At 35.4% G+C, this 19,701-nt stretch overlaps 1 protein-coding gene across 1 annotated transcript; it reads left to right on the top strand.

Moving 5' to 3' along the window:
* The first annotated feature begins 13,630 nt into the window (after positions 1-13,630).
* On the top strand, positions 13,631-19,490 carry LOC120149255 (peroxisomal membrane protein 11B-like). Its single transcript, XM_039162106.1, has 2 exons — positions 13,631-14,095; positions 19,263-19,490. Exons 1-2 carry the CDS (start codon positions 13,637-13,639, stop codon positions 19,488-19,490), a joined length of 687 nt encoding a protein of 228 aa, XP_039018037.1. The 5' UTR covers positions 13,631-13,636.
* Positions 19,491-19,701: the final 211 nt, after the last annotated feature.

Consider the following 19,701-nt stretch of genomic DNA (forward strand, 5'->3'; position numbering starts at 1 on the left):
GATAAGGGATTCAATGTCTTATTTGAAATTAATGGTTGTAAAGTCATTGACATTGCATCTAATCGGATTATGCTTGTTGGTCATAGAATAGGAACATTTACATGGTGCATTTAGATTCTATTGATATGACTAATTTATGCCTAGTTGCTAAGGGTGAGCATGATAGTTGGTTATGGCATAGGAGACTAGGTCATGCTATATGTTTTTGGCAACGGTTAATTCAAGGAGACTTAGTAAGAGGGTTGCCTAAGCTTAAATTTGATACTGAAAATCTGTGATGCTTGTGCTAAAGGAAAACAAAAACGAGTTTCTTTTAAATCTATTAATGATGTATCAACTAGTAGAGTATTACAATTGATCCATTTAGATCTTTTTGGGCCAACTAGAACTACTACTTGGGAGGAAAACAATATGCATTTGTCTTGGTAGATGACTATTCTAGATACACTTGGGTTCTATTCTTAAGTACTAAAGATGAAGCATTAGAAAATTTCATCACATTTTCAAAATATCCAAAATGAAAAGGTTACTCTATCACTAGTGTTAGAATGATCATGGAACTGAATTTGAAAATCTTGGATTATTGAGTTTTGTAATTCTAATGGTATTAGCCACAATTTTTCAGCACCTAGAACCCCTCAACAAAATGGAGTTTGTTGAGAGGAAAAATCGAACTTTAGAAGAAATGGCTAGAACCATGCTTTGTGAAATAATTTGCCAAAATATTTTTGGGCGGAAGCCACAAATACCGCTTGTTATGTTATAAATCGAGTAATGATTAGGCCAATTTTAAAGAAAACTCCATGAAATTCTCAAAAATAAAAAGCCTAACATTAGCTATTTTCATCCTTTTGGATGTAAATGTTTTGTTTTAAACAACGGTAAAGAAAATCTGGTAAATTTGATGCTAAAAGTGATGAAGGAATTTTTCTAGGTTATTCCTTAAATTCTAAAGCTTATCGTGTATTTAATAAAAACTTTAGTTGTAGAAGATCTATACATGTTGTTTTCGATGATAATCCCCTCCGAGGAAGGATTCTTCTGTTAATGATGATGTAGGTATTGTACAAGCAAATGACGTTAGACATGACGTTGGAGAATCATCATCAAAGGAAGAAACAAAAGATGAGGAAACTCATGATCCCCTTGAGAATCCAACCATTGAAGAAAGGGAAGTATCTTTTCCAAGAGAGTACAACTATGTCAAAGATGGTGAAATTATAGGTGATCCATCAAAAGGGGTAACTACTCGATCTTCTCTTAGAAATATCTGTAATATGTTGCATTTTTTCATGCATAGAGCCTAAGAACATCAAAGAAGCATTAAAATGAACATTGGATTATGGCTAGCACGAAGAATTAAATCAATTTGAGAGAAGTAAAGTATGGACATTAGTTAAAGGCCTAGTAATAAATCTACTGTAGGTACTAGATGGGTTTTTAGAAATAACTTGATGAAAGTGGTAATATAGTGAGGAACAAGGCTAGACTTGTTGCTCAAGGCTATACTCAAGAAGAAGGCATAGACTATGATGAAACATACGCCCCGTAGCTAGGATGGAAGTAATTAGAATGTTATTAGCATTTGCATGTTTCAATGAATTTAAATTATATCAAATGGATGTTAAAAGTGCATTTTTAAATGGTTTTATAAAAGAAGAAGTGTACGTGGAACAACCTCCAGGTTTTGAAGATTCAAATTTTCCGGATCATGTTTTAAAATTGACAAAAGCTCTTATGGTTTACAACAAGCTCCTAGAGCTTGGTATGAAAGATTGTCAAATTTTTTAATTGAAAAAGATTTTTAAAAGGAAAGGTTGACACTACATTGTTTTTAAAGAGAAAAGGTAAAGATTTATTAGTAGTTCAAATTTATGTTGATGATATAATATTTGGTTCTACTAATGATGTTCTTTGCCAAGATTTTCTAAGCTAATGCAAGTGAGTTTGAGATGAGCATGATGGGGAGCTCTCATTTTTCTTGGGACTCCAAATCAAGCAAAGAAAATATGGCATCTTCATTAATCAAGCTAAGTACGTCAAAGATATGCTCAAGAAGTTTGGACTGGAAAATGGGAAACCTCATAACACTCCAATGAGCTCTTCAACAAAGCTTGACTTAGATAAGGAGGTAAATGTGTAGATGTTAAATTATATAGGTCAATGATTGGCTCTTTGCTTTATCTAACTGCAAGTAGACCGGACATTATGTTTAGTGTTTGCTTATGTGCTAGATTTCAATCATGTCCTAAGGAATCACATTTACTAGCTGTTAGAGAATCTTAGATACCTTAAGGACACTCCTAGTTTAGGACTTTGGTATCCTAGAGACTCTAGCTTTAGCTTGCATGCTTTTTCTGATGCGGATTATGGAGGATGCAAATTAGATAGGAAAAGCACCTCCGGTACTTGCCAATTCCTTGGAAATATGCTGATTTCTTGGTTTTCAAAGAAACAAAATTGTGTTGCATTATCTACCACTGAAGCCGAATACATTTCACTGGTAGTTGCTGTGCACAAGTTTTATGGATGAAACAAAAACTTTTTGATTATGGAATTGAAGTAGGTACCATTCCTATCAAGTGTGACAATACTAGTGCTATTTGTATCACTAAAAATCCCATCCACACTCTAGAACTAAGCACATTGAAATAAGACATCACTTCATTAGAGACCATGTCACTAAGGAATATAGTTCTAGAATTTGTTGATACTTTGCACCAATTAGCGGATATCTTTACAAAACCCTTAGACAAGGAAAGATTTTGGACACTTAGGAGAGAATTAGGTTTGACCAACCTATCTTCACTAAGTGTTTAAAATAATTTTAGCACTTTTAAATCTTGAAAAATGCTTATAATAATAATTTTTGATTGCATTCTTGCTATTAGTTAGGGGGAGTTTGTGATTCTTAGTGAAAATTAATTTATGTTCAAAAATCGATTAAAGATTAATTTAATTGTTTGAACATAATTTTTTGATATATGAGTTGCCAATGCCACTAGAAAAGATTAATTTAGCATTTTGTGCTTAAAATCGGATTTTAGCATTTTGGTGCAGGGAATCGATCCCCCCCTGAGGGAACCGATTCCCCCTTTGAGGGGAACCGATTCCCCCCACAGGGGAATCGATACCCCCCTGGGGTTCTGCTAAAATCGGGCAGAACAACCCCAAAATCTCAAAAACCCTCTTCCTCTCTCTCGCCGCCCCTCTAATCTCTCAAATCTCCATTTTTGCCTCAAATCAACAATATTAATCAGAATTTGCTTCAAATATCATCTTCTAAACCTGTTGGAATCATTAAAATCGTGCAAACAACATCTAAATCCCCTCAATCTTCATCTTTCAAGGTAAATTTTTTCTAAACTCTTTATTTCATATTTTTGAACATAGGATTAGTTTCAATTAGTTCTAGGTTGAAATAGTGATCGGGCATTGATTATTTAGTGATTAGAACTAGATGTTACAACTAATTTCATCAAAAACACAAGAATTTTTCAATTTTTTTTTAAATTTTCGAAATAATAAAAAAATGTTATTTTTTCAAATTATTGTGTTTGATTAAATTATGTTGTTGTATGAAAAACTATACATATATTGTTTCTCAAAACCATATTTTTCAAAAGTTTTCAAAAACTTGCCCATAGGATTGATTTAGAGAATCTTGAAATATTGAGGACTCGTTTGAGTTTGGGATTAATTGAATTGCATACATTTGTTTTAAAATTGCAGGTTATTCTATCTATTCCGATTTCCTTCACCATGTCAAATCCTAAACGTCCTAGGTCTTCATCTAGTCGTTCTAGTCGTCAACCAAATCCACCTCCAAATCCTCCTTCTATTCCAATTTCTAATCCCAATCCCACTGATCCTACCTTGACTATCCAAAATTCGTGTTTCAATCATCCTGGGTCTAGAAATCACCGATATTGGTATTATCAATATTTCGATTCTTACAAAATCCGGGAAGAACGTATTCCTTCTCGTCAAGCTATGTTAGCTATCGATTTTAAATATCTTCCTATTTTACAAGAATGGAAATTTGATAAACTATTTGATCTTGAACCATCGTTTACCATCACTCGTTCGTATATTCTACTCTAATGCCGTTTGTGTTAAAAATCAAGATGAAACCGAAACCATAGGAATTCGTTCCTACCTTCTAGGACAATTCTTATATATTGACCCGGCATATATAGCCAATACATTTGGATTAGATAATGATGGTATTTCGAATGAAAAACAAATTTTAGGTTCTCGTTATAAAAGAATAGATAGTGCGAGTGTCTTAGACCTACATGAGCGTTTTCTTCATCTAATGATTTCTTGGTGGTTTCGACCATCCGGAGGTCTTATTCTACTCTTAGAGCTTTGGATCTTTGGTGGTTACATTGTTTCGAAACCGTATTAAATTAACCTACCTCAGATTATTTTTGCTGAAATTGTTGAAACCGTAAATCTTGTTCCTAACAAGAAACTCTGTTTATCTCTAGTTTACGGTTGCTTTTTGAGTAATCTGTTTCCAAAGCTGGGCTTAGAGTCGGTCTAGATGTCGTTTTCCTCTTAAAAACAAATCAACTTCTTTCCTTAACGAGAGCGGGATGGGTAAGAACAAAGAAACCGGTGATGGGTTCGTTCTTCTACTCCGGGAGCTAGTTCTTCACAAGCTCCACCCGAGGATGACGAAGATCCCGAGTTTGAACAATTAATGAGGGATATTGATGAAGCTGAAGAAGAACCTGAACAACCCGAAGAGCAGCCCGAGGAGCAAGCACAACAAACGCATCAAATGCCTCCATATTTTCAATCCTTTATGGAGACATTCGATTTCCGATACGCTACCATGGACTCGCGCTTTTCCTCTATAGAGTCTCATTTATCCACAATGGGAGCTCAACAATTAGAGATTCTTCGGGATGCGTGCAAACAATGAATCAACCAACGCTCGTATCAATGAACTCACACACGAATGGCCGCTATGCGAGCCCGTTTCCTCCTACCGATCCGGATGTTTGATTATGTGTTTAGTTTTAAAACTTTGAACAAAAAGAATATTGTTTCAACATTTTGGATATTTTGTGGATTGTTGGATTTTGGATTTATGAATGGTCTGAACTTATATGTTTGGTGTTTTATTCATTTTTGCATCATTTACATCATCATTAGCATATGACCAATTTTGCCATATCACATTATTTATGAATATTGATTTGTGAAACTAATGGCTAACCTCTCTTTTGATTGTGATCTTAGCAGCTTAAGCTTATAATTAAATCAATTGGCTAAATGATTCAAAACCTTGTTTTACAATGTCTTTTTGATTTAACAAAAGGGGGAGAAGAATAAGTTTAAATGTTTTACATGATAATTGAAGGAAGTGTTAAAGTAAGGGGAGTAATTTCAAAACTTGATTTCAAAAATCTTAAAATGTTTTGTTATATCAAAAAGGGGGAGATTGTTGAAACATTTTGATATTTTCGATATAACAAATTAAGTTAAATGGATTTTAAGATTTTCCAAATGATTTCTAATATATTCGATAACTATTCGAATATCAAAACATTACTCCAAATATTTCAAAATCATTTTAATCCTTACTTAAGTGTAAAATTAAGTTTTAATCATAAACAATTTCAAAATAATTTTTACAAAGTATTTCGAACCAATTCAAGCCAAAAATTCCAGATTGCTCAGAGGAACCGATTCCCCCCATAGGAGGAACCGATTCCCCCCTGAATGGTTTGGCTCCGAGATTTCCAGAATGCTCGGAGGGAACCGATTCCCCCATATGAGGAACCGATTCCCCCTAAACAGTTTTGTTCCGAGAATTCCAGTATGCGGAGGGAACCGATCCCCCCCAGGGGGTACCGATTCCCCCTGTTCAACGGTCGAAATATTTGAATTTTACACTTAGGGAACCGATTCCCTATGGAGGGGAACCGATTCCCCCCACGCTCCAAGCTGTTTTATTAAATGTTTTCACACTAAAACGGCTATAATATCTTCTCTAATCATCCCCAACGTTCAGAAGTGATCCAAGGTGTATTTAAGCAAGATTATAAGCCATTGATCAACAACAAGAAACATCAAGCAACTAGAATCAAGAGAGAATCAAAGAGAAAGCATCAAACCTCAAGTTTGAGCATTTCAAGCCTATTTCATTCAATATTCATTTTGCTTTCAAGAACACTTTTTGTGCTCAATTGTATTCATCTTTGAGTGTTCTTTTCTTTGTTCTAGAATTGTGCAAACATTACCTTGTGAGGTTTTCTTGTAAGTTTGCAAATTTGTAATCTCTCTTTGAGAAAAGAGTGTTCTCAAGAGTTGGGGTATACTCTTGAGGGAATTGTAAGGTTATCTCTTTGGCCTCAAAAGAAAGAACAAATTAGTGAATTTGTTGGAAAATCCTTAGTGTGGATAGCTAAGGTAGTGGACGTAGACTTTGTTTGAGAAAGTCGAACCACTGTAAATCGCTGTGCAATTACTTTCAATTTTCTGCAAAAGCTTCCACAAAATTTTTATTGCCAATTCACCCCCCTCTTGGCCAATTTCGTCATTCGATTAACTCAACAGAAAGTAATCTATGTGATTATATGTTATATGAATACAAGAACATGAGATATGTGACATGTGAATTATATGGAAATGATCTACGTGTAAGTGAACTATGTGACTATGTGATAATATGAAAAGAAGCTATGTGATACGTGATATGTGAAAGTGAATTACATGTTTATGTGAATATTTGAAATGAAATAATGATAATGCCCATGTTATGTGTCATGAGAGCTAGGGGTATAGTTGGCATGCCAAGAGTCGAGGGTCTACGCGGTCCTTCGGGACATATGTATATTCTTTGGAACATTTATGAGGTCTTTGAGACACATACTTGGTCCTTAGTATATGTATATGATTCTTAAGGAATGATATGTGGTCCTTATGGACATTATTATATGGCACTACGGTGTAATTCTACGCGGTCCTTCGGGATATATATATATTCTGTGGAACATGTGTGTAGTCTTGTAAGACACATACTTGATCCCTAGTATATGTATATGATTCTTAAGGAATGATATGTGGTCCTTATGGACATTATTATATGGCACTACGGTGCAATTCTACGCGGTCCTTCGGGATATATATATTCTGTGGAACATGTGTGAAGTCTTGTAAGACACATACTTGATCCCTAGTATATGTATATGATTCTTAAGGAATGATATGTGGTCCTTATGGACATTATTATATGGCACTACGGTGTAATTCTACGTGCACTTCGGTGCAATAATACGAGCTGTGGTGACTGCATTAGTGCACAACCTCTATAGACTCACATATCGATAGTTCTCACAAGTGTACCATGGGCTAATCAAAGAGATAACATAATACAATATATATGTGTATATGCTTTTGGTGAAATGATATATGAGTGATATGATATACAAAAATGATAAGTACAAGATCATGTGATAAATAATTTGATGATAATGATAGAGATAATGATAATAATATATATGATAATGCTAAGAAAATAGATGATGATATGTACATGAGTGTATTTGTTATATAAAAGGTGTGTGATTTTGTATGAAATTGTTATATGATTTTGTATGATAAGTTAGTATTAAATGTTCATGTGTTTTGTTATATGGAATGTTTTATGATTTCTATTATATGTTTTATTTGCCTCACTAAGTCATCGACTTAGCGTGTGATTGTTTCACACGTAGGTTCGAGAAGAATATAGAGAGCAATGTGGAGCAAGACAGGTCAGTTACTTCTTACCGAAGATCAGATCAGAAAAGATGTTTTGAATTAGTTGTATTCTGTACATTGAAAATGGTTGGCATGTAAATAAATGTCTGAATTGTATATGCACTGAACGGTTTTGCAAAAACATTTAAGCTCTGAATAGTTCTGGAAATCTTTTGAATAAGCTACATGTATAAAAGTTTTAAATTACTCACTATTTTATACAAGTAAATGTTTTGAAAAAGTCAATGTGACACCTCGGACTCGAATCCAGGTCGGGTACGGGTTGGGGGTGTTACACATCCAATCACCAAACTAACTTAAAAACTTATTATAATTCTAACAAAGCTACTATATATGTTAAATAACAGTTTGAATTAATATAATTTTATTTAATTTTATTTTTATATTTATATAATTTTATAATATATATGATTTATAATAAAAATAATAATTTTTCAAAAAAAACCCTAAAAATTTTTAAATTCTCAAATTTTACTCAAAATCCAAAGCCCTAAGAACCAAATCTCTAATTTCACCCATTATCGTCGTCGAATCAACAACCATCGCCACCATTTCCGTCACCAGACCCTTACCACCAATTACCCCACTCTGTTATCGCTGGAAATCAATGAACGGCGTGCTAATTAATCGTCAAACATCGAAGGGTAAATATTCTAATTGAACTGAGAACGACGACCAATCGACGAGAAAATGGCGAATGACTTGCACGACAAGAGAATGAGGCTTTAGTGTGACAATAATGGCATGCTATTGACAGTGATGGCGGGTGAATTTCGAGATTGCAAATTAGAGTTTAGGATTCTTTGGGATTTTCATGAATTTGGGGGGTTTTGGATTTTTTTGGAATTTAGGGTGTTTCAGGGAATTTTAATAATTTTATGGGTTTTTTAGAAAATAATATCTGGAATGCTTGACTCATGTTATTTATATTACGGTTAAGCTTTAGTATTTGTTTTCAAAGGTTTTCAGTTCAAATGCAATATTTTACCAAATTTTCTTAAACAAAACTATGTCATTTGGGGTTTTTAGCATCAAACACGGTCATGTCGAAAACGACATCATTTTGGTGAGGCAACCACATCAGCAACGTCGTGGTGCACGATTGTCATGTCATGATCTGGTTAGATCATTAACGGCGGAGTGACATAATTGCACTTGAAATTAAACGTTAGTGCTAAAATTGACAAAACTGAAAGTTTGATGGTATAAACAAGTCAACTCTTAAAGTTCGGTGATATATGGTGTAGTTTACCTTTTTTTAATAAATTTTAAATTTAATCTTAATTCTACTTGAAAAAATATTCTAAGAAAAAGAAAAAGAATATTTTCAATAAATCTAGAATCCATGACCTAAAAAAATATTAGGGAACAAAGATGAATTGTTTGATAGCAATATATTCTTTACCTTACACAACTTTGCATTAGATAATTAACATACCAATTTCTTTTCCATATTAAAATTTTGGTCCAACATAATTATGGTATTTTTAATTTAAATTCAAAAATTACCTAATTTATAATGATCTAGAAGATCAAAAGAATCCATGTCTCAATAAGTTGATAATTCATAATTCCATATTATGTTTCTTATATTTTAATGATTTAAATTGTGTGTATATTATATAAGTGTTCTCGTTACAATAAAGGAAGAAGAAGACATGAAGTTTTTATTTACTTTTTAATTATCAGTTTAGACTCTCGTTAATGATCTAACGGGATTTAATGATTGAGAGACTAAAATCGATCGAACTAAAAACGTAAGACACCAAAACTGCTCTTTTCTTGAATCAGTGACCAAAATCAGACAGATAAAAACATAAGGAATCACCCGTGTAGTTTACCCTTAAATTATCTATAAGTACGTCTTTTATTAGATTTATATTTTATAGATCAAAATATGTGTATTGGAACTAAAATTAGTGGCGGATGCAAAACATGTTCAGGGTGGGGCATCTGTCAATCTTGGAATCTGAATTTATTTATATTAATTGTCCATTTTACCATTAGTGCCCACACATAAATTTTATTCATGTCAACTCCATACGAAAATTTTCAATAATTAATATAAGTGTGTCCATCCTAGAAAATATTTTCGTATTTGTCACTGACTAAAATTAATGATATCGATATAGTTTAGACACTTTAGAGGGCAAAAATGAATTACAAATAAAAAAATAAAAAATCCTAAAATATAAGAGAATTCAAAAATTTTAAAAGAGCGACTATGCCCTCTATTCTCCCTTAGTCCATCTCTAAAGGTGTTTATTGCATGAGTAGGCATGTAAACGAACTGAACATTCAGCGAACCGTTTGTGAATAGTTTGGTGGAAAGTTCGATTATGTTCGTTTATTTATTAAATGAACGAGCATAAACAAGGTTCTATGTAACACTCTGAATCTCGAGTTAGTAGTTCAGGTCAACCCGAGACGCAAAGTTGAGCCCAAAAGACTTTATAAATTTGTTAGACCAAGTTTAGTGTTAGTGGGCTTGAGTTGAGGCCCAAGAGAATTGTGGATAAGTGATCAGAGTTTTATAATTTAGAAGTTGGGGGACTAATAATGTAGTTTGCCCATAGTTTAAAAATAAAAGTTGAAAACCCATTATTTATTATATCTTATACGTGAATCACCTATATTACCTCCTCACCAAACACTTCTCTTCTTTCTTCCATAATTATTTCTTTCTTCTTCCTTCCAAGTTGAGATATTAAGAGTTCTAAGTGTGGGGTAGCTAAGCTAAGGTGAGAATGATTCTCTTCATCTTTCAGGCTTGATTTTAAGCTCCATTTTGTGAGTTTTAGAATTAGTTTTCAAAATGGATTTTTCTTGAAGGTAGGGTGACTCCTAGTTGAATTAAGAGGAGTTTTAGCAACCAAGGATGCCAATTAACACACTATCAACCCTTTCATACTCCTAGTGATCATTAAAACTGAGTTCTAGCTTGAGAATAAGTTATGAAGCTTAGTGTGGTATGTTCATGGCGTGGGCTAGTCGAGTGTGTGGTGATGCAGAGATTTTGGGGGCCACATTCTTAGTAAACTAGAGGGGTGTGTGAGCTCCGAGATGCAGAACCCTCAGCCACACCATGATGTTTAACATAGAGTCGAGAGTAATTATACGAGTATACTCACTAAAGCATATCATAACAAATAACAGTAGACCTGGTAACAGTATACCAGATAATAGTAGAACAAATAATAATAGATCAGATAACAGTAGAACAGATAATAGTAGACCAGATAATATTATAATAGATAATAATAGACCAGATAATAGTATAATAGATAATAGTAGACCATATAATAGTAGACCTGATAGCATTAGATCATATAGCAGTAGACTTGATAGTTTGAGCATTTCAGTGATGAAATTTTAGTATGTTTTAGTTGTTAGTGTGGCGTTGAACTAGTTAGCTCAGCCTTCGGATTGTTTTCCGTGGGCAGGTCAGTAGATCGAGAGTTCGAGGAGCAATAGATAGATCAAGGTCCAGAGCCAGTACAAATTCAGAGTACGTCTCAGCAGTTTTTGAAGGGCATGTATATTTTATAAACCATGTTGTATCAATTGAGTCTAAATTTTATTAAGAGTTGGTCTGTAATATTTTGATTGTAAATATTTATTTTTGGAGCTCCCCAGTATAAAGTTTTAAATTATATTATTTCATGGATGTTTTATTTGTGGAAATGGTGGTTCTGTGTGGTATCCTATATCGGTGACGGTCAACTGTGTGTCGTACGGGTATAGGGTGTTACACTTTATATTCGTTTCATTAAATGAACGAACACGAGCAAATATCTCGTTTGTTTATTTGTGTTCGTGAACGTTCGATAATACATTTGTTTATGTTTGTTTATTTATGTTCGTTTATTTCATTTGTGTTCGTTCATTCGTTTATGTTTAGCTCAATCTCCAAACTTGTTTAAAATATTATGTCATAATAAAATTTATCTTTAAACTCATTAATATTTTAAAATTCAATTAATTTTAAACTCAAATAAAAAAATACTCAAATCAATTAAAGAAAGTATAAACCCAAAAACTATTTGGAAATAGAAAACTCTTCTCAAATATAAACCCAATTAATTTAATGTTCGTTCGTTTAAGTTTGTTCACTCGTGTTAGTTTACGTCCTTTCGTTTGTGTTTGTTTATTATATTAACGAATAAACATGAACGAACACTTTAACGAACAAATACGAATAAGCTACATTCCTTAATGAATGAACATGAGCAAGAAATTACATTTGTTTAATTGTTCGTGTTCATTCATTTATTATGTTAAAGTTAAACGAACAAATATGAACATACCTCGTTCATGTTCGTTTGGTTTGTGTACAGGACTACGCACAAGGAAGATGTGTCATATGTCTTAGGTGGTGTTTGTTTTCACTGTTAAATGTCTTCAAAGCTCTTATGTCTGCGCCGCGCAGACCACGCGTAGATATTGGGCTTCGCAGACCGTTTGTTTTTTAGAAGACATAAGCTCTTCTAACGTCTGTGCGTCCTCTTCTTTGCGCAGACGTGGATTTATGTCTTCAAAGCTCTTCTAACCTCTTCAAAGAACATTAAAATTATTTAAATCTATTTTAAAATAAATTTTAAAATATGTATTGATTTATTTTAAAATATGGATTGATTTATTTAAAAAAAATTATTATTGTAGTTGTATGGATTATTTAAATTTCAGTATTGTAAAACTAAAATTATTTAAATTTCAGTATTGTAAAACTAAAATTATTTAAATCTCAGTATTGCAAAACTCTTTTAAAATTTATTTTAAAATATGGATTGATTTATTTTTAAATATGGATTGATTTATTTTAAAATATTTATTATTATTTAAATTTCAGTATTGTAAAACTAAAATTATTTAAATCTCAGTATTGCAAAACTCTTTTAAATTTAAAAAATCAGTTTATTTATATTTTAGTTTATTTTAGCAGTCTGCAGACATTAATTTAATAAGGTTATTTATTAAATAATTTATTCAGTATGGATTGATTTATTTTAAAAAAAATTATTATTGTAGTTGTATGGATTATTTAAATTTCAGTATTGTAAAACTAAAATTATTTAAATTTCAGCATTACAAAACTCTTTTAAGTTTAAAAAATCAGTTTATTTATATTTCAGTTTATTTTAGCAGTCTGCAGACGTTAGAAAACAAACAGTCTTCTTCTTGTAGACTGCAAACTTTTGGTCCATCTCTTCTGTTGCAGATGCATGCAGATGTTGTCCGCATACTGCAGACCTTTTATCTCTGTAAAGTCAAACACCACCTTACTCTCTTGCTTCCATATTTCTCCACTTGGGTTAATCTGATTGGTCTACACAATACTTATGAGTTCCTCACCATGAATCTTTTTGACTGGCTTATCTATCACTAATCTATCCAACCTTAGTTTTTTTCCCCTTTTTGCAAGAAAACGGTGAGGACTGGGATATAGTATGATTTGTAGTTATCTGCTGGATCTTGTGGAAGACGAGAGTAAACATTTTTTTTATAACTATCAGTATCACGATTTATTGATCGGTTGATTAGATAGAGTACTACAGAGGCAGTGTCAATCCTCACAACTTAATTTACTCTATTTACAATCTTCACTTTCAAACCTTATGTCTAGAAAGAAAGTTTCTTATCATATATATATGGTCCATAATATATGCATTAATGTATGAACAAGAAAGTGCTATCCATATAATAAGACATAACCCAAAAAAAAAGACTATTGGATGTAGGAGCTTGACCACAAACCAAAATCATGTGGCTCTCACCCCTCTTTAATTTACCCAAAACAATGAGCCCTTCACCGAGTTCATCGCCCAAATCCTGCGTCCGTCCCTGACTCGAACAAAAAATGAACGACACTGTCGACAAGCTCGTCGTCTTTCTGGCGAAGCGAGACGGCATCGACAAGCTGGTGAAGACCTTCCAATACGTCTCCAAGCTCGTCAACTGGCAAGTGGAAGCCACTCACCCGGACCTGGCCACCCGGTTCAAGCAATGGGAGGTAGCCACCGGTCTCAGCCGAAAAGCCTTCAGAACCGGCAGGTTCCTCACGGGTTTCAACGCCCTCAGAAGGAACCCCGGTTCGACCCCGGGTTTCAAGCTCCTAGCCGTGCTGGCTAACTCCGGCGAGATGGTCTATTTCTTCTTCGACCACCTCCTTTGGCTGGCGAGGATCGGGACGCTCGATGCTAAGCTGGCTAAGCGGATGAGCTTCGTCTCCGCCTTTGGCGAGGCCTTTGGGTACGTTTTCTTCATCGTTTGGGATTTGATTATGATGAAACAAGGGGTGCAGGCGGAGAGGGAGCTCGTGTTGGAAATAAAACGCTCACACAAACAACTTTTATTGAAACTCAAACAAATATTACAAGAGTACTCTCACTCGAAAACAAGAACTACAACTCACTCTTATAAGACTTTGCTTCTTCACTCACTTAGAAGCTCTTAATTTTTCTTGATGCTTAAAACTAAAATGGGAAGGTGTATTTATACTACTCAAGAACAATCCTACACCACACAAATAAACTAATTTAAACCATTACAAATTCAACAAAATATCTAACTCTCACCTAACTAAATTGATGTAAGCAATGACATCATTAATTAAATGATGTAAGCAATGACATCTTTAATTAAATGATGTAGGTAATGACATCAATTTAGTTTGGGTTTGGGTTTAGGCTCCCATAATGGATCAAGTTTATGATCCAACACCCTCCCTTAAACTTGATCTCGTGACCCCTAGTAGGTTCCTTAATCTTAAGAAGTCTTCGCTGGTCAGTGGCTTGGTAAAAATATCAGCAACTTGATCTTGTGACTTCACATATTCAACTTCCACATCTTTTCTTGCAACACACTCCCTTATATAGTGGTAGCGAATATCAATGTGCTTGCTTCGATCATGGAATACTGGATTCTTTGCTAAGGCAATGGCTGACTTGTTGTCGACACAAACCTTGGTAGGCTCTTCTTGTATCAAACCAATCTCCTTCAATAGATTTCTAAGCCAAATTGCATGACAACACATGAGGTAGCAGCAACATATTCCGCTTCACAAGTGGATAATGTGACAATCGGTTGTTTCTTTGACATCCATGTGAATGCAATATCTCCCATGAAAAATACGAATCCAGTAGTGCTCCTTCGATTATCTATGTCTCCACCCCAATCACTGTCGCTATATCCAACAAGCTTGTAATCATTAGAAACTGAATAGAACAAGCCAAAGTCAATGGTACCTTTCAGATAGCGAAGAATTCTCTTTGCGGCTTTAAAATGGGTGGTTGTTGGGGATTCCATGTAGCGACTAACCAATCCAACTGCGTGAAGAATATCGGGTCTCGTGCAAGTTATATAGCGTAGACTTCCTACCAAAATTTTGAAGAATGTTGGATCTACACTTTCGCCTTCTTCATGTTTGGTCATCTTGATCCCGTATTCTGCCGGTGTGCTTATTGGCTTACAGTTCTCCATCTTGAACTTCTTCAGTATCTCCTTTGCATAGCTTTCCTGTGAAATGAAAATTCCATCATTTTGTTGCTTAACTTCAATGCCAAGGTAGTACGCCATGAGCCCCATGTCTGTCATCTCGAATTCTTTCATCATCACATCCTTGAATTCATTAAACATGCTTGGGTTGCTTCCAGTGAAGATCAAATCGTCCACGTAGAGGCACACGATCAAAATATCTTCATCTTTGATCTTGATATATAGAGCATGCTCGTAGGGACATTTGTTGAAGCCATTCTCTTGGAAGTACTTGTCGATTCGGCTATTCCATGCCCTTGTGCTTGTTTTAGCCCGTAAAGAGCCTTATTCAACTTCAACACCTTGTCTTCATGCCCTTGACTTCATAGCCTGATGGTTGCTGAATGTAAAGTTCCTCTTCAAGAACTCCATTTAGGAAGGCGGACTTTACATCCATCTGTTGTATCTTCCACTTGTTTTGAGCTGCCAAAGAAATGATTAGTCTGATAGTCTCCAATCGAGCAACAGGAGCAAATACCTCATCATAGTCAATTCCAGCCTTTTGACTATAGCCTTTAGCAACTAGCCTCGCCTTGTGCCTTTCAATCTCTCCTTTGGCATTTTGCTTTGTTTTGTACACCCATTTGACACCTATCGCCTTATGTCCCTTGGGAAGTGAGGTAAGTTCCCATGTGTCATTCTTCTCGATGGCTTTGATTTCTTCGTCCATCGCATCTCTCCATTTCTTTTCTTATACCGCTTCTTGAAAGCTCACTGGTTCACAATCGGCAAACAAACAAAATAATGTAAGATTATCTTGTCGTTCAGTTACCTCATAGAGATCTCTAAGGCTTCTTGTGCGTTGCACAACTCTTTCACTTTGACTCCTACTTGACGATGATGAAGGTGATGAGTCTCCTTGAGTGGTTGATGTTGGTGAAGTGGTGGAGTTGCAAGCTCTTGTTGAGATTCATCTAGTTGCTCCCTCATTGTCTGCTCATCTTCTTCAAACTGAGGAAAGAAATTGAAGTCATCTGTATGGGAGTTAAAATCCCATTCTCCTTCTTCGTTGAAGACCACATCTCGACTAATCACAAACTTCTTATTGTCTGGATTGTACAACTTGTAGCCCTTCGAATTAGCATCATAGCCGATGAAGATAAAACTCTCGCTTTTATCATCAAGCTTCGTTCTTCTCTCGTCTGGTACGTGAACATGGGCTATACTTCCAAAGGTTCTCAAGTGGGAAATGCCAGGCTTTCTTCCACTCCATGCCTCTTGCGGTGTCTTTCCCCATACATTTCTTGTTGGAGATCGATTTGACAAGTAGACTGCACACGATACTGCTTCCGCCCAAAATTCTTTGGGTAGTTTCTTGCTTTTGAGCATGCTTCGTGCCATGTCGAGGATTGTTCTATTCTTTCTTTCTGCCACACCATTTTGCTGGGGGGATCTAGGAACTGTCATTGGTCGACGAATTCCATTTGCTTCACAGAACTCTTGAAACTCCCTAGAAGTAAATTCTCCACCTCGATCGGATCTCATGGCTTTGATCTTTCTACCGCTTTCTCTCTCCACTGCTGCTTTGAACTTCTTGAATACTTCAAAACTTCTGACTTCTGTTTCAAGAAATATACCCAGGTTTTTCTTGAAAAATCATCAATGAAGAGAAGAAAATAGTTATGTTACCGAGAGAACTTGGCTTGATCGGTCCACACACATCGGTATGGATGAGCTCAAGTGGCTTCTTAGCTCTTGTCTCTGACTCCTTTGGAAAGCTTTTCCTGAATTGTTTCCCGACTAGACACCCTTCACAGATTTGGTCAGGATGGTTGATGTGAGGTAGTCCTTTCACCATCTCCTTCTTAGATAATAGCTCTAGACCTCCAAAATTGAGATGCCCAAATCGAAGATGCCAAAGCCATGATGCATCTTTGTAGCAAGCTTTCAGGCACTTTGCAACATCATTTTGTATGTTGATCAAGAACATTCTATTCTTTGACATCGGCACTTTAGCAATGAAGTTATTCTTATCATCTTTTATAGAAAGATTATAATTATTCATATGAATATCATAACCTTTCTCTACCAGTTGCCCTAAACTTAAAATGTTACTTTTCATATTGGGCACATAGTAGACATTTGAAATAAATTGATGTCTCCCATCTTTCAAACGGATAAGAATGTTACCTCTCCCTTTCACTGCTATTGTGGAATCATCTCCAAACGAAACATTTCCACTTACTGACTCGTCTAGCTCCACAAACATGTCTTTCCTTCCACACATGTGATTGCTTGCACCACTGTCAAGATACCAGGAATTTGCTTGGCCACCATCAGTTTCCTTTCGTGCTAGAAGAAGAGTTTCTTTGCCATCTGTCTTTTCCTCCACGTAATTGGCCTTCTCCTCAATTTTGTTGTTGGGAGCTCTACATTCTGAAGCATAATGCCCAAATTTTTGACAATTATAACATCGAATTTGAGATTTGTCATACTTTGAGTTTGGATTAATTCTTCCACGGCCTCGTGTTGAGCTTTCTCCTTTCTCATAGTTGTTGTTGGAATTGTTATTGTTGTAATTCCAGCCTCGTCCACGACCTCGACTTCCACCTCGTCCATGGCCTCTACCTCTGCCTTGGCCACGTTGGTTTCTATCATTGCGTTGGCTCTCATGCATATCCTTGAGTTGCAGCTTGAGGAGTTGCTCAGTAAACTCATGCTTCTTTTTATGCTTCTCTTCGTATGCTTGCAATGATCCTTGGAGCTGTTCGATCTTCATTTCTTCCAAGTCTTTAGTTTCTTCAATCGTCACGACGATGTGCTCAAATTTGGGATCCAACGAACGGAGTATCTTCTCTATTATCCTCACATCGTCTAACTTTTCACCATTTCTTTTTAATTGATTAGAAACAGCTACTACTCTTGAGAAATAATCTGAAATAGACTCAGATGCTTTCATGTTTAAGGATTCGAATTCACCTCTTAATGTTTGGAGACGAACCTTCTTCACTTGCTCGGATCCTTTGTAAGAGGTTTGCAGCTTCTCCCACGCTTCCTTGCTAGAGCTTGCACTTGAAATCTTTTCAAAACCATCATCATCTAATGCTTGATAGATGAGGTAGAGAGCCTTCTTGTCTCTCTTTCTTGAATCCTTCAAAGTTGTCTTTTGATCTGGTGTAAGAGTAACAAAAACATCATCATCCGCAGGCTCATTATAGCCTTTCTCTATGATATCCCACACATCTTGTGATCCAAGAAGTGCCTTCATTTTGATACTCCAATTGTCGTAGTTGTTGTTGTTGAGTGTCGGAACTTGGAATGGTGCCATACCATTTGCCATATCTCTCAATATAATGAGATTTTGTAAATCCGATTGCACGGATGAATCCGGAACGATGAAAAAAAAAACTTTGGAGGGACTTGGACACCTCGGTCAAGGGCTCCAACTCGGCTGAATCGACTCAACTCGGTGAGTCAACTCGATTTTCTGGCAGCAGTCTTCCGGCGGTGCGTGGCGGTGCGTCAGAACTCAGATTGAGAAAATTCTGGCGGCGGCGTATTCCTCTCGTCGAGACCTTCGATCTTTCCAACTCGCTCTGATGCCACTTTGTTGGAAATAAAACGCTCACACAAACAACTTTTATTGAAACTCAAACAAATATTACAAGAGTACTCTCACTCGAAAACAAGAACTACAACTCACTCTTATAAGACTTTGCTTCTTCACTCACTTAGAAGCTCTTAATTTTTCTTGATGCTTAAAACTAAAATGGGAAGGTGTATTTATACTACTCAAGAACAATCCTACACCACACAAATAAACTAATTTAAACCATTACAAATTCAACAAATATCTAACTCTCACCTAACTAAATTGATGTAAGCAATGACATCATTAATTAAATGATGTAAGCAATGACATCTTTAATTAAATGATGTAGGTAATGACATCAATTTAGTTTGGGTTTGGGTTTAGGCTCCCATAATGGATCAAGTTTATGATCCAACAGCTCGTGATGGCTTTGAAACAAGAGGGTTCGAAGGAGACAAAAGAGATGATAAGGAAGATCAGAGGGGATAGAGTGATGAGGGTGATGGCTGTGGCGGCGAATGTCGCCGATTTGATAATTGCACTGGCGGAGATCGAGCCCAACCCTTTGTGCAACCACCCTCTGTCTCTTGGTGTCAGTGGCTTGGTCTCTGCATGGGCCGGTTGGTACCGAAACTGGCCCTCGTAGACCGGGATGAACTGAAGTGATGTTAAGGGTACGATCGTACTTTTAAAAATTTTAAATTCTTACGATCTTATCTCATATTCTCCAACCTTATATAATTTCGCATATTTAAAATTTTAGGGTAAATTTAGTATTTAGTACCTAAATTATTAATTTTAGTTCATTTTAATATCTAAACTTTCATATTTTTAAATCATATCTAACATTTAGTTTT

This window comes from Hibiscus syriacus, unplaced genomic scaffold (assembly GCF_006381635.1).
Source record: "Hibiscus syriacus cultivar Baekdansim isolate YM2019G1 unplaced genomic scaffold, ASM638163v2 tig00110999_pilon, whole genome shotgun sequence".
Taxonomy (NCBI): domain Eukaryota; kingdom Viridiplantae; phylum Streptophyta; class Magnoliopsida; order Malvales; family Malvaceae; genus Hibiscus; species Hibiscus syriacus.